This window comes from Lutjanus erythropterus, chromosome 18 (assembly GCF_056507025.1).
Source record: "Lutjanus erythropterus isolate fLutEry1 chromosome 18, fLutEry1.hap2, whole genome shotgun sequence".
In the NCBI taxonomy this organism is placed as follows: domain Eukaryota; kingdom Metazoa; phylum Chordata; class Actinopteri; order Lutjaniformes; family Lutjanidae; genus Lutjanus; species Lutjanus erythropterus.
In genome coordinates this window covers 25,013,469-25,030,325 of record NC_139334.1, presented here as the reverse complement: position 1 = coordinate 25,030,325, position 16,857 = coordinate 25,013,469, and the positions used below count along the sequence as shown (strand labels likewise).

Genomic DNA, 16,857 nt, shown 5'->3' with positions numbered 1-16,857 from the left:
AAATGGTAGGAAAACGTTCAAATGTTCTTGGTGACATGGGCTGCAGTCATGTAAACTGTGAGTGCTCGTAGTAAAACACGCAAAAACGCCAGTGTATAATATATTTAAGTAAATATTATGTCTATGAGAAGCTGAATACATACGCCTTTGGTATTAATGTACAAAAATCTTTCACAACACTACAGTTAAATTTTAAATAAAATACCACCAATGATAAACCTTGATACAAACCCTCTCAGTAACATTTAACAACCTTTTGTCTGCTTTCTTGACATTTAAAAACGCATTTCCCACACACCGGAACCTTTAATCTCGTCTCCACAACTGTACGGACAGTTTAGTGGGTCGGACCCGTTCAGGAAACGTTTCCCTGCTGTGACCTGCCCGGCGTTTGCTTCAGTAAAATGGACTTGTAGCTGGAAAGAAAAGTCATGTTCAGCTTAAAAGCGTTGCGGAGGAACAAAACAGTGAAATATGGAGTCCCAATGCTGGTAAGTAACTTTTATATTTACCTTTAAAATATTTACGAAGCGGTTATTAGCCTGTTAGCTAACACTTTTACTAGCTAGTTAGCAGTTTCATGATACATAACGCAGGTGTCAAACGTCTAAAGGAGTTATTTTGTCCGTTTAATGTTGAAATTAAAGTAAAATTTCAGACTTCACAACAATGACAGTTATTATTTTAAAGAACAGTTTAGTTACAAGTGCTGTTTCTGTTTCTCACCTCACAGTATCTAACTTCGAGCACTAACATTGTCTTGTTTAGAGTCAGAAATACAGGTGCTCCCATTCAAGAATAGAAAAATATATCACAGAGCAATTAGAAGAAAGAAAATCTAAAAACAAAGGTGTGTAAAAGTATCTACAATCTACTGCCACAGGGAGAAAATGGCAATAATAGAAAATAAAACAATATATATAGTTAAAGTATGTGCTTTATTTTCCCAAAGAGCAATATACAGTTAGAGTTAGGTATGTATATGCCTACAGAACATAGAAGAAAAAAAAAATATATTTATATATCAGTGTAAATAAAAATGCTGTATGACAGTACAGTTTGGTTTAATTGATTATTAATCGATTATTAAACTAATGCCAACTACTGTAATAATCGATTAATTGTTTGAGTAATATTTTATAACATAAAAGTCAAAATTCTCTGATTCCAGCATTTAAATATGAAATTTTCTGGTTCCTCCTTTATGACACTGAACTGAATATCTTACGATGTCATCTTGGGCTTTGGGAAACACTGATCAACATTTGTCGCCATTTTATGACATTGTATTGGCAAACCACTATTAATCAATGAATCAGTTAATTATTTTCTCAATTAATCGATTATGAAAATAATCATTAGTTGCAGCCCTACAATTAATTGATTATCAAAATATTTGGCTACTAATTTTATTTTGATGAACTCAGTAGGCATGAGAACACATCCCCCTTGTTAACCTGCCATCCTCTCACTCCATCAGCCTAGTAACAGAGAGAGTGCAGGGGTAGAAGGTTGTTTCAGTTGAATGTGTGAGTCTGTCTGTCTGACTCATTGATCGTTTATCTGAAGTTTTGTGCAAGTTAGAGTCTGTGGCCTCGACCATGGCACTGAAATATCAGTAATCTAACTGTACTGTGTATTGATAAATCCATGTCGCTGTCCATGGTGCTGAAATAGGACACAGATGTTTTTTCTCAGTCCCACAGAAACCCGGCCTTCTATCAGCTGTCTATATTATTTAAGTTTCCTTTAACTTTAATCTTTAACTGCTGAATCGGAATCTGCAAAGTTCAGTGTTGTCAGCCCTGCAAAAAACCTTCATGGAGGTTGTAAAATTCAGTCTTTGTTGTTTTCTCAACTTTGTGGTCATGTTGTAGGCTGTACAGTAATTTGTGAAGCTCTTTAACTGGGTTAAAGGATCATGTTCTTAAATGATTAATTCTCAAATAATATTCATAAAATTTATCATGGGTAACTGAGCATTAGTGTTACTGTCACATTATTTTCCCATTATTCAGAAGAAGGTCTCTGAATAGAACTGTTGTTGAAACACTCGCTCATCAGTACTTTGGATTAAATTAACAAACCATTTGTACTTTCAATGTTTTTTCAGTTGCTCGTAGTTGGAGGTTCCTTTGGCCTGAAAGAGTTTACACAAATTCGATATGATGCCCAGAAGATCAGAAAAAAGGTTTGTAGTAAATTAACTCTTACATTTCACATAATTAATGGAAATTTGCATGTGATAAATATGAAAGTAGATTAAATTTATATTCTCACATTTCCACCATCACCCTGACAAATAATCCTCCATTACAATAAAAAACTAAAACGACTGAAAGCTGAACTAAAACGACCCCTATTTTTTATCAGAAATACAAAACTGAAATGACCAAACCCATTCTCCAAACTAGCTGAAACTAAGCTGAGTTTAAAACAAAAATTGAAAACAAAACAAAAACAGATGAAAAATACAAAACTATAATAACTGTACAAGAAACCTTGCAAACACTAAAAGGGTCAGACACAACTGTAAAAAGACACAACCAGTGTGCAATGGCTCCTCCCAGTGGTCAGACATATAATTTCATGTGAGAGTCATGATTGTTTTCCTCAACCTGAACAGTGTAAAAATAGCACACTGCACAATGTTTCTATGTCTGTGAAGCTGGATTCTCACACTTCGGTGTGGTGGATTTCGGCTTATGTATGATTTTTTTAGGGAACTTAATTAGATACTTTTGTCTATCCATCATGTCAGTTACTGCGGGCATGCGGCACTGACAGGCTTTTCTAACAAGCAAGAACAAGCTCCAATAATTCATTAAATGACAGACCCAATTCATTAAAATGACAGAAGACCGGCCCTTTATTAGAAGCCATTACGATCCGATGAGCTGGCCACGAGGAGAAGTGGCTGTTTTGTGCTATTTTACTCTGACAAACGCTGATGCACGTCATCTGGGTGGGAGCCAGATGGCAGGGGGCATCTTTTCTTATTACTGTCCAATGTGAGGCGGCACTAGACTGTGGATGACGGCGGTGGAGAGGAGGCACGGCGCCCCTGGCAGCGTGCCCGTGCAGCTGCCCTCGCACTCCTCGCTCTCTTGTGTTCTGACGGGGCCTGCGGCAGACTGAACCGCTCTCCTCTCAGGCCCTGTTGAGCAAAGATGCTCAGCGTGTGTGTGCACATGTAATTTAATGCACTGAATATCTAAACACAGGACTCACATGATTAAAAGCACACTTCCAGTTGTTACTTGGAACTGTTTTCATTATTTAGTTCTCACAGATATTTGCCCATTTAAATGATTAAAACCACTGTCTCAGAGTTAAGTCACTGTATGATCCAATTTGCATTTTCTCCTCAACGATTTAATTTAGCCTGCAGGCAGAGATGGACCTGATGGCCTTTTGTCCTCACTCTGCAGGTTTTGTGTGTTTTCTCACCTCTTAGTTGTTTTTGAGTCTTGTGGCAGCTGAAGAAAAGCTAATAACACCTCCATAACATGTATCATGCTAATTATTTTCCCCATTAATTCCCTGCTCTGAAGGCTGCAAAATATTCTATATATTATTTATTTGCTGTAGTAATGTAGGTCTAATTAAAAATCAATCACGGAATTATGAAACTCATCAGTCAGCCGAGTAACTGCGGCGTTATTGCTATGAAATATTAGAACTCATTAAAAGTAATGATTCAGAATGGGAATCATTTCAGTCCTATTCTCGGGCAAAATCAATTTGAATTGCAAAACCCAGATAGCTCCATTGTACTTGTCTCTTTCTCCCAAAACCCTCTGACACATAATTTTTTTTCGTTTTTCTTTTACTAAACCTGGTAATGCCGTTGCCAAATCAAGCAGAATAATTTACAGAGTAAAAACAGGGTAAATTGGATCCTCCCTCCAGGTTTGGAGAGGCCAGACTTTGACACTGGTGAGGAGAAAAAAAAACCTTCAGTGTTGATCTCTGGGCCTGGCTCGAAAAGCTACTTCACCTCTTCAGCAGATGTCATCATTTATACATTAAAGAAATAATGCACAAAGAAGATGAGGAGGAGATGCTGCCTGAAGGGGCTTCTCACAGCTCCGGTCGAAAGTTGCAACCATGCAAGGCTCATTTAGTTTGGATTTTTTAAAGTGGGGTTGTATGAGGTACTTATCCGTAGTCAGTGTATTTGACTGTCGGTAGGCCCCCAGTTTGGAGAAGCAGCAGGAGTACAAATGTATTTTAGCCAGATGAAAAAAGGCACCGTAGAAAATCTATCAGTTTTCAGTTTTCAGAGAGCCTCTTTCAGTAGGAAATCACCATAATATCAATCTGTTCAAAGACACCAGACTCCTTCAGCAAAAACAGTAATTCGTTGGTAAAAGGTATGCATATCAGCGCAGGTATTTTCCCCGGTTAACAATTAAAAAGCTCTTTAAACTGCAGTTTGTATTCTACTCTGTGTACTTTGTCACTTCATGGTCAGTCCATTTAAGTTTGTGACAGAGATCCCACAGTATGAGCACAAATCATTACTGTACTTGACGCCTCCTTTTCATCCCGTCTCTACCTGTGATCCATTATTAATACGTGCAGTGATTTGCAGTCTAATAATGCTTATAATCAGTTAATGCTTTATGAGCTTTTTGTGACAGTAAAGAACATGAAATTACACATCAGGAACATTAAAGTGCTGCATGAACTTCTGTCAGTCACCAGAATTAGATTTCGACCAGTCAACGAGTTACCTGTCAGTCTTTAAAACTTCATGTTTACTCGTCTTGGTTTGTTTGTAAAAAAAAGTTAATGTCAACAGAAATTAGACCAGAACTAAAATATAACAATGCACCATCTGTTTTTTTCCTATTGGTTCAGACCAAATGAATTGAACTACAGATGGCAAAACACCCTCTTCCTTTAATATTCTGAATTTCTCTTCTAACACTAATGACTTTTAATGACTAATAATGTCCATCTCTTAAACAAGAACCCCCTCTGCATCTTTTCCTTTCTCTTCCTGTCTTTGCTTTGTTTTCATTTCCTCCATGTTGTTATGAATCTGTGACTTTCTGCGTGAAACATTTCTTCTCCACTTTCTCTCAGCTGGATCCTTCGCTGGAGGCCAAAGTGGACGTCCAGCGGCAGTCGGTGATCCTGGAGGAGGAGTATGAGGTAAGGAGAAACCGGGTGAGACATTTTATCGGGGATCTTAAAAACACGCTGGCTAGGTTAGAGAAGTAAAAACGTGGGAATTGTATGTAACTTTACACAATTTCACATCATTTTAAATATTTAGGAGGAAACTGGGACCGTGCAAGTGTGCTTGAATGCTGCAGCCTCCAGGTCAAACACTGCTTTAAAATAACTCAAGAAGGGTTGGATCATTAGTAGCACCGTTCTCAGTTTTGGGCATTTGGTGTTCACTGCTAAAGTAAAGTAGCACACCTAGCTGAATCCTCAATATTTAACCTCTTCCACTCACCCCTCACTCACATTGACCCATTTTTGTCTTTTTTAAGAGGGAACCGGTATTTTTAACGAGAGATAGCAGTGCATCTCTTAGCCACATAGAGGTGGTCTACATAATCTGAAAGCTGGAAATCTGAAGATGTGTGAAGTTTGGTTAGTATTAAATCTGTAATAAAATATTGTTTTTCTATAGATGTCTGCAAGCAGTTGACAGTTGATTATTAGTGACTGCAGTTTCAGGAATATCATCATCTATATGTGTTTGTTCAACCAATTAAATTATCTATACTGTGTCTGGAATGGACAGGGTTTGAACCAGACTAACCAGAAGTTGTTCATTTAAGGCAAAAGTTGCTATATTTAGCCTCAGACTTTGAGGCTCAAATCACTGTTTAAGTTTAAGTCTTAAGTTTAAGAACTATTAGTTTTTTTAATATATATAAACTTGAATGAATAAACTTCAGTGAGTCAGTGAATAGAACACATGCAGTATGAGTCACCCAATGATGATTTTACTTCATCTCAGGTACAGATATCGACAAATTTTAGTTGTAAAAAGTACTTTATCCATACTTGTTAAGTTCGAGAAGTCATTCAACCCTGATACTGATGTTGCTGAGCAGCTACACTACACACCTACATTATGTATTATAGAAAAAGGGTCTTGGATGAAGCAGTGACCAGTGACAGTGCAAACAGTATGCATTATAAATAAGGCACTCAGATGAGGCATGAATACGACCTCACTCACCAAATTTAAATGCACTGATGGACACTAAAATGGACATTTACAAAATAGAGAATATACCAGTGTATGTTAACCATAAATTAGAATTATTTACATCACCTGTAACTGTACAAAGTTTTCTGTGTTTTTGTTTTTATTTCCACCTACAAATCTCAAACAGGGTATTTCAGATGCACACAAATGGATGACGTATGCATAAAATATTCTAAATTCATCTTATGGAAATGTGTTTGATGCTGAATTTCAGTTAAAAGAATATTTTAATTTTGTTTTTTTTTGTTCCTGCATATTCTCAGTTGTGACGGGTTGTGCCTAATAATCATACATAGAGGATATATATCGCTATGTGCTTTTGTGTTATTAACTCTTGACTATGATGAACTTAGGTGTTGAGATCCCTCTTCCATGCATGTTAATGTGTGTCATGTGTGCACCCTTTGGTTAGGTTTTCTTGTTAGGTTTTGGGCAGGGATTTTTGTTGTGATTTGTATGTTACTGAAATACATCATCAATAAAACTAATATTTATATTATTTTAAAAAGTAAGACAGCTGTCATGAAGAGGAGGGGAAGCAACGCTTCAATTAAATATGGAAATAACTGCACACATCTGCACAAATGGGTGTATGACAGATCGTCAGTTTTAGAAAATTACAGAAATTGTGAGACACAGGCCTGTAATTTTGGTGGCAGCGGTGGTGGTGGGGTGACTAAAGCTATTCGACCATCCAACACGCTGCTCTGAAGAGCTCTGACAGCTTAATTCTTGCCTCTTCTCACCTGTGTGAAACACCAGATGGTCTGACTTTTCTACATCTGGTCATTTCAGACTACAGCGAGCAAACTGAGAAAAGAATCCTAAATTGACTTTGAAATGTTTTGTGTTCACGTAAACTTTTCTGCCCTCTTGATACTTTCAGAGAGTTAAAAAATCCTGTTCTGTTTTCAGATACTCTTAAATCTGCCTGGTCTGAATTTTCTATTTAAAGTATTGAATTATTGGCATCCTGAAGTTTAAACCTCGTCTCCTCTTGTGTTTTTTTTTTTTTGTCCTCTCTGCAGAAGATAAAGGAATTGAACTTGGAGGAGTGGAAGAACATCCGTGGTCCTCGTCCCTGGGAGGACTCCAGGGAGTACCAGGAGCAGCAGCGCACCAGACAGAATAAAAAAGACTGAGGAGGTGCAGGGACACCAGGCGGAGCAGACTGCACTCTCACACACACACACACACACACACACACACCCTGCAGCAGGACGGACCAGACGAGAGTGGACGGAGTCTGTGGCAAAGACGCCACTGAGACCAAATTACCCCGACGCTGCAACTTGAGGGCATGGACTCAACTTGTTTGGTCTTGGCTTGTGTTGGACTTTAAAGGGATAGTTCAGATCGTTTGAAGTCGGGTTTTCTACAGTCAGTGTGTTACCCAGAGGAGATGGACGGTCGGCACACTCACAAGCAGTGTCCTGCTGTGGACAGGGTCAGCAGCTAAAGGTATTTTTAGGACAGTGACCAGACGTGCTCAAAAATTCAGGACAGTCCCAATTTGCAAGGAGTTGTCCCAAATCCTGTCCTGTTTGTCCAGAAAATTAACTGTTGTGATACTAGAGAATATTAACATATGACACTGAGAAAATATTCTGATCAAATCACTCATGTAGGCTATAATTCCTGCTTTTAGTTATACAAAATGTGTGGTTTCTTATTGTAAAAGTAGAGTATTATTGATGTTTTCACTTATCTTGCACTAATGAGGCTCTGATTGATCATAAATAACGGATTGTGGATGTCATTCGACCTGTTTTAAACCAGATGACGGAGACCGCAGCCACCAACCACAGAATCTCTAACTGATCTTCATAATATTAATAACAAATGATTAGATTTTGAGTCTGGCGTTTCTCTAAATGATTCTGGACACGTGAATCCTCACTCACTCTCATCTGGTCACCCAGTATTTTAGCCACTTAAAAAAGGTCCACCTGCAAAAATCAGTATCGGTTTAAGTCTACACTATATTTAGAATATTTTCACCACTTCAGCTTCCCGTCAGACAGCCTTTTCCGACAGGAAAACAACACCAAATGTCGCTCTCTCTAAATCAACCAAACTCCGTAGGAAAATTCAGTAATTTCACCTCACAGAACACAGGAGTTCAGAGTCTATAGCTGCAGCTCAGTTAGATTGTTTGTGTTACTGTGTGGCCAAACTAACCTTTTAAAAGACCAAAATCACATCATATCAAACAAATAAACTCACCAATCAAGGCGGCAGTAGATCAAAAACTCCTGTGTCCTGCAAAGAAAAAATCACTGTTTTCACCTATGGAGTTTGGTTGGTTTGAAGAGAGTGATATTTGTCTTATGTAACTGCAGTTTCCTTGTCAGAAAATGGTGTCTGAAGCCAAGATAAAGCAGTGAAAATATTCTAAATATAGCATACACCTTTTTAAGTGACTGAAATACCTTTTGTTGCTCACCCTGTCCACAACAGTACATTGTTTAGCTTCCATGCTGGTACTCCTCTCTGCTGGCGGTGTGCTGAATTGCGTTTACTGTATTTAATACACTGATAAGTACCACATACAACCTCATATTAAATAATCTGAACTATCTCTTTAAACTTAAGAAATGTACGTTGTTTGTAATGAGTTGTGATCTCCTCCGGTACACAGGGGCATTAACGGTGGTTAATATGAGCCCAGAAAACCTTGAAATAAGTTCAAGGTTGGTCTTAAGGACTTATTCATTGATTCTTATAGTTTTATACAGATAAGTATAAGGTATAAAACAGTCACCTGTTGGTGTTTTACTCTCCACTCTGATTATCAGGAGTTTGTAATAAAAACAACCAGCAGGTGGCACATCTGTGTCCTGCTGCACCTCACCTTCCACACAGAAAGCAGAGGAAGGAAATGTATATCTGTATGATGTTCCATGTCTCAATAAATTATGTCCTATTGATCTAAATTGTTACTTTTCCTTTTATTTTGTTTTTGACAAAAGCTCGTAGACGTGGCGAGTCTTTGTTTACAACAGTGTTGCATTGATTTACCAGTTGAAAGTATAAAAGAATAAATAACACAACAGTCCAGCGTTTCCTCAGGCTTTATGGGTCTCGACAGTAATCTGTTTCTCTGACAGTTATTACTTTGCAATGCGGTGGATTTATTACGTTTATAATGGAAATAGTATTACCTTTTGCTTCTTTCGTCCTACAAACTGAGAGAACATGATTTTTGCTGTAAGTCTCGAGATTGTAAGTAATGTTTGGGTGACTGACAGATAATGTATGTGCTGCTCTCCCTCATTCAGTTTGTGAAATAGGATGTAATGAATATTCTTCAGGTGTGGAGGTCTGCATGAAAATGTCCAGGGATGCATTTTCTGTAATCACATTTTTTTTATGTCCATGATTTTACTCTGTGTTTCTCAGGCTCTGTAATTTATGGGAGACAAACAACAGGATTATGTTTTCATGCACAGGTTGCACTGATTTAAATCTTCGCTTTGTCGTGGGCTGTTTGAGTGTCAGACCTGAGCCGGCGTGAAGCGGCTAATCCACCAAACACATCTGAACGACAAAGTGGAGCAATCAAGTAATTTGTCAGCGGATTGGCAGATCAGATCGAGCCTCTCTCTCTTTTTTGTTTCTTGTCGGGCTGCGTGTTGATAAAAATGTCTGGTGTGTGCTTGTGTTTCTGAAGAGGCCTCTCTAAATTTAGAGTAGCCACATGTTTGGTGCATCTGTAATGTTAGAGGTCAATCACACTCTTATTCTGGATGCTCCACAGGCTGCCCCCGAGGCTGGTTTTGATTAGAGACGCACTGCTGAAGAATGAAAACTACAGCCAGGAAGCTGCTGTTTCTAACTGTGGGAAAGAAGAAATATTGAGTTTGATGATTGTCGATAAGACAGTCTAAACTGTGCTTTGGAGAGTGTGGCTTGAACTGTAGGCTTAGCTGCAGTATTAAAGGGACATTTCACCCCAAAATCCCTTTTAGTGCTATTCATCCATCTGGATTACTTTGGCGAGAGCTGCAGAGTTTTTGAGATATCAGCTGTAGGGATGTCTGCCGTCTCTCACATATAGCAGAACTAGAAGGCGCTGGGCTCGTGGTTCTCAAAGCACCAAGAAAAACAAACCAAAAAAAGCAACATCTCTTTCCAGGAACCCTGACCTGGTTGCTCAAGATAATCCTCAGACCTTGTTGTGAGCGGTTTCATGTAGGAATGATTTTCTTTCTACCAAACTACACCTGCCAACGGCGTCGCTGTGCAGAGGGAAGCGTGCATCTTCTCAGTGTTATCGGAATAATATGCTTAAAGTATAAAAGCAAAGTGTTCGCAGCCAAAATGGGGTCTGTCAGTGTGACATGTAAGGGATAATATACAGCTGCCTGCTCTACTTATTACAGGGTTACTTCCCAAACAAATCAGGCATACATTTATGTGACACCAACTATACATTTTAAAATGATTTTATGGCTTTATTTTGCAACTGTGACCTACTCAGTGTCCATTATCCTGCTTGTAACATGGTTATGTATTAAAATAAATCAATAATTTGACAAAATATTAATTTTGAACTGATTTCAGCAGTTTAACAATGATTTTATTGTTCCTCCAGAGTCTATGATCAGAACTGTTTCCATTGCAACAGTCTGATCTTCATAACAACGATCTTGTTATACAGAAATAACAGACCTTATAATGCACCAATCAGAATCAAGTATTTAACAAAGCCATTTAATAATATATATTATACTATTGGATAATAATTATTGACGCAGGAACATGAAAGGTGCATTCAGTGTTACAGCTAGCTTCAGTAAAGCACTGTAGGGTGATTTAATTGACTGTATAACAGTGCATTTTATTTTATACTGTATGTTCATAATGTAATGGAAGTTGAAAGTGGTATTTGAGGGGATGGGGGTGATATCCTGAGGGTTTTCCCCCCAAGAAAATCTGAGTTTCATAGCCTTTGTTTCCTACATTCTGGTGACTTTTAAAGACTAAAAAATAACATAAGTTACAAACTCATTTTTTGCAGATGGATGCCGGCATGATGACAATTATTAGCTGGAAAACACCTTATAATGCTCACCTAAAAGTCTAATGTCATATTTTGATTACGATAACACAGAAAACTTATATTTTACAAATGTTTTCTCTCATTAGGCTGCTCTTAGAAAAAAAGCTGCCTCCTTTAAACTTTTCCATTAGGGAAGAAAAGAAATATAACCAAATGAAGTCATGTGTTTGGAGGGAAAGTTTTGTAACTTTCCCCTGAGGACTCACTGCTGGAAGCCTCTCAGTAACCCTCCCACAACGTTCTAAGACTGTTGTGAAGGAGAACACTGAGGGGAAACATTCACGAACCTTCCCAGAATATTCTTGAAATGTCACCATGTTTGTGTCTCAGGACCCAAAAACAAATGTTCCCAGAACGTTTTGGGAGACAAAGTTTGCTGAGCTCCATGACTCAGTCAAATCTAAACACAAAAACATGAAACAAATATTTTTAGATTCAGTGTCACTTAGACTTTTTGAAGATAGGAGGATTCTCTCTCACTCTACTTTTTTAGCAGTACCAATCTGCCAAAATATAAATAAATTTAGGCTGTGTAGGGGTTTGTTCACAGTGTCATACCCTTGTCAAACCCCCGCTCTAGTTACTCATCTGCTCTCAGAGGGACTATTTCTTTTGCAGTGAAAACTATTGACGGGCCGCATGTTTTTCTGAACTATAATCTCCATATTCTGCAGACAGAATGGTGTGTAAAAATAGCTTAGGTGTCTTTTTCATTTGTCTTTACTTCCTCCTCCTTAAATACACACCATATGGTATTTATTTAGTTGTGTATTCGGTGAACCGTCCGTGACCTCACTAATTGTGCAGAGCCGCACCGCCTCACAGCTCCTCCGTAGAGCCATTTTAAATGAACCGTGGGAAAGAGACTTGAGAGCGTTGAAGCAAAAGGTACTGTACGTTACAGCACACCACGGCTCTGTATATTGTACAGGCGTCAGAGGCCACGCTGGGTCAGTCCGGGGGGCCTTGCGGTCGTGGGCGAGCTGTCAGGGTGCATGACGAGTTGAAGTCTCAATTTAAAGAGGCCGCACCCCTTCACGTGCCGTTAAATCTTTTATTCGAAAATGCAGGAAAACGCCATCAAATATTCATTGGACATGGCTAAGAAAAGAGGAAATCAAATTCAATATTTACCATGCCGTTCTACGAGCGGGAGAACTAATGAGGTCTTAGAAACAAGAATCATGTAGCTGGTTCAAATTCAGGGCCCTGTGACAACTAGGGCACCGAAACACTGAATTACTACGATCCCAGGTATCATCCAGGGGCCTTTTTTCCAGCTCTGGGGCCCCTGAATCATTCAGCTCCTTCCCTCCAGTCTGCCGCAGCCCTGTGACTTTGTTTGCCATGAATCAAACCGGCTGCTGCCAGATTATCACGGCTCTGATGTGGAAACACTCTGCAGAAGAACCAGTCGGCTCTCGGTCGTCTTGGCCCTCAATGAATGAAAAATCCCTCCTCCCAAACACGCTCACACACACTCCAGATGATGATTAATTACCACTGGTATTATCTCGCAAGAAGACATTTTTCACAACGATTACAGACATGATCATTCAGCTCCACAAGTGAAATACAAAATATTTGATCACATTCTGGGATGGGAACCCCCGCAGTAAATCCTCAAACCTGGTCGAGTTTTTTAATGTGATGTATTTCCTTTTGAATCAGGGTCCTGGGGTAGGACATGAGACAGGAAGGGGTCAACCCTGAGTCCAAACCGTCACATGGACAGAAAAGCTGTTTGATTTAATAGGACAGGCAGAAAAGTGAGATTGAACAAACATTTGTGAAGACTTTATTAAAGGAGTTGCATATAAGAATTGGCCACCTGTCGATTTCATGTCTCAAACAAGTTGACCCTGGAAAACTTGACAGACATAGCAACAGTAACTAAGGAGGCTGGGGCTGAGTGAAGACGTCTTTGACATAATGTCAAAACTGTTATTTCTTCGATTTCTTTTAATAATTTTAGTTCATTTTGAATGTTTTAATTTAAAATTCTTACAAATGGCGCCTTTAAGTAATGCAGCATACTCTCCCATTTTCTATTTCATGTCAATTTGAATTAGAATTCTTAAGAATATAAAACCCAAAATATATAAGAAACTCCCTTTTTAATCATATTTATGGTGGCATTTTATCAGCAAAAAACATTCAGTGTATCTACATTATGTAATTTCCACTCTATATAGTAGTTGTAAATAGTTGGTAGTCCACCATTGCCATGCTGGATTCAAATTGCCTTCATATGCACAGGATTTACAGGAAATAATGTACGAGTGTAATCCAGCATTACTGTAATTGTATATCAGCCTCACTGTTTACTCCACAATCTCCTAAAGCTTCATCAGAGCTGTTTTAAGTTATACTGTATGTATATCATATATACTTGTACTGCAGCAAGGTGGGAAGTTAAGCCACTGGAGGTCAGTGAAAACAAGGTTTCAGCTGTTGTTAATTTGGTATTTATGGCATCTTTCAATTTTTTTCTGATGCTGATCCTCCTGATCTCATTGATTACGGTCATATTGATTGATATGTCAGCTGAGATCTGACATACCAATTTTCAGAAACTCATGACACCATCACACAGTTTGATAAGGACCCCTTAAATGACCAAACAGTTGCTACAGACAGATCTTTAGCATTTCAGTAACGAGGCCATGGAAGCGAGCCCCAACAGGCTTGCAGCTTTGTTTATTTATTTATTTATTTTTAAATAACTGTAAACAGAGTTTTTCATCTGTCAGTCAGAAAAACACAAGAAAATTAAAGATGTCACCTTGGACTGTAGGACGCTGTGATGGTCATTTTGATTAATTATTAAAATATTTGAGATCTAGAGCTGCAGTGATTAATCAGTTACAGGGCTGCAACTAAGGATTATTTTCATCATTGATTAATCTGTTGATAATTTTCTCGATTAATCGATTTTTTTTATTGATTAGTGGTGTCATTCAAAATGACTCAAAACGATTAATAGGTTATCAGTATAGTCGGCCATTGATTTGATGATCAATTAATCGTTGCAGTTCTAATCAATTATGAATCGTTTATCAAATTATTTGCCAATTATTTTGATAAACGATTAATTTTTTAAGAAAAGAAAAAGTCAAAATTCTGATTCCGGCTTCCTAAAAGTGAATATTTTCTGGTTTCTTTCCTCCTCTCTGACAGCAAACTGAAGATTTGTGGGTTTTGAGTAAAACGAGACATTTGATGATGTCAGTGATTGACATTTTTCACCATTTTCTGATCAAAACAATTGATTGATTAATCGAGAAAATAGTTGACAGATCAATAGAAAATGGAAATAATCAATCATTATTTCTATGAATCTCTTTGTTTACTAGATTAGAAATAAAACCGATGAATATCCGGTCAGTAAAGGCCTCAACCTCAACTACTGACTCACTTAAATGTCACTTACAGTGAGCTACTGAATCAAACGACAAAAAATAGACTTATCCTACACCGAGGAGGAGGAGGGAGGAGGGAGGAGGGAGGAGAGTGAGTGGGGAAATGGCCCCTGTGCTTATTTTATTTCCTCTCTCCCTCTCTTTCATTTCATTTCTATAAATAGACAGACGCTTGGCAGCTGAGGGGTAGTCCACGCAGAACAAATGCACCCCCTGGCTGTTTCACTTCATTCCCCACATAATGAGCCAGACGGAACGCGCACAGATCGCCGCCGTCACTTCCACTCTACCCCAGGACCGAGGCAGGGGCCACACGTTGCCATGGAGACGTGGCTGTCGGGCAGAGCGGTGGTGGTGGTGGTGGTGGGGGGGGGGGGGGGCTGCGTGGAGCAGAGAGACCCCGGGATGAGCTGACCTCTCTGGCTTGATCTCTGTCTCATCCGGCCTTCCCCTACTTTTGATTCCTCTCCCTCCGTCCCTTCCTCTTGTTCTCTTTCATTCAGCACCATGAGGCACTGGGGTGGGAGGGGGGCGAGTAGATGAGCGTGGAGTCCAGTGTCCTCCACTCGTCTTCTGTGTCTCTGATGTAATGGAGTCAGTGCAGCGGGTATCCCTCTCTCACCCATCTTCCTCTGCGCATATATTCCGGACCAGTGAACCACTGAATGCTCGGCTCCGATGGCTGCAGCTGCAGAAGGGGCACTCTCCATAGACGAGCTATACTACGTGTGTGCAAATACTGGTCTCTGTGGAGCCGAGAGTACATACAGAGTGAACGCTCCTCTCTATCTGCATGGCACTCTGTATATTTATGGACTGTCAAGCTTTTATTTGAGGAGATTTATTAGCACGGCGTGGTCAAGGTTATGTGGCGTTATATATGAAGAGCGGGCGGCTCTTCTAATCAGTATAATTATGTGCAAACTCGAGACGATGCATGCATGTCAGGGTGATGGGATGACAGTGATGGTGTTTGGTTAGATACCATGAGCATGTTATCTCCGGTGTGGTGGCTCCTGATCTGTTTACCTTGTGTCCCTGTTAAATGAAGCGGCTATTTGTGATTGCAGGCCGTGGTCTTAAGTCTTGACAGGAGTTGTAAAAAGTTAGCCAGGTGGTTGTCACACCTACCTAAGAAAGTCTACTTTGGGACATTTGAAGGGAGCTCTAAAATCTGATCTTCCTGAAATAAATTAGTCAGAGTAAAAATATGCTGTGTGCCTGTATGTTGTGTGTTTATGTGAAACATGTCACCTACTTCAGTTTTTGCTTTTTGCAGCTGTAAAGAAAACTTTTGGCCCTAAACTCAGTTCCCCCAGGTAATAACAATCCTCAGACAGAAGGTAAATGACAGGGGAAGTAAAAGGACGGTCAGTGAGGGAGAAAGATGCAAGCAATCTAAAACAGTCTTCATCACGGCATCACATGTCCGTAACAAAGAAAATAATAAACGTGACACGGTGTGGTGAGCAGCAGCAGCTTCTCTTTATTGTCTCTCCCACGTGTCAGAAACAGAACTTATGCAACAACTCTATGGCAACTCTGAGGGGACAAACTACCTCAAACACAGAGGGCTTTAAAATCACAATGTTATGATGGTAGAGGGCTCGGTGGTCACTGAGTGTCAGCCATCATGGCGAACGATGATGTTCTCCATTGGCCAAACTCTGTGACATGAGGACCCCGTAGGGAACCTGTGGCTTTGACAAAAAATTATATGGTGATGAACTTTTTAAAAACTTTTTTAAACATGTTTTTAAGTTTTCATTTACCGTTGTTGTAGGCCCAAAGTCATTGTTACATTTTCCTGTTGTAAAAAATGTGTAGCCTATACACAGAATGAAGAAAAAATAAATTTTTCTAGGGCTGCCCCCTAATAGTCGACTTAACCGTTAGTCCGCGAGAAGAGTCAGTTGACCATGTTTTCATTTATTCATTAGGTGCAGAAAAACCACAGCTGAAACTCCAATTGGGAGGCCGACGATTTTCATAAATAACTAACTAGCTGACTAATGGCTTGAACTGAGGACTACTGGTCGACTAGAAAGATTTTAAGTCAGGGGTGTTCCTAAATATTTGGTCAATTAAAAGATGCATAATTTCTTATGCCTGTGGCTCGGGGCCTTTTC

At 39.2% G+C, this 16,857-nt stretch overlaps 1 protein-coding gene across 1 annotated transcript; it reads left to right on the top strand.

Annotated features, from left to right (window-relative positions):
- The first annotated feature begins 349 nt into the window (after positions 1 to 349).
- On the top strand, positions 350 to 7,527 carry cox16 (cytochrome c oxidase assembly factor COX16). The gene is made up of 4 exons (XM_084743007.1): positions 350 to 491; positions 2,114 to 2,191; positions 5,095 to 5,163; positions 7,270 to 7,527. Exons 1-4 carry the CDS (start codon positions 432 to 434, stop codon positions 7,381 to 7,383), a joined length of 321 nt encoding a protein of 106 aa, XP_084599133.1. The 5' UTR covers positions 350 to 431; the 3' UTR covers positions 7,384 to 7,527.
- Positions 7,528 to 16,857: the final 9,330 nt, after the last annotated feature.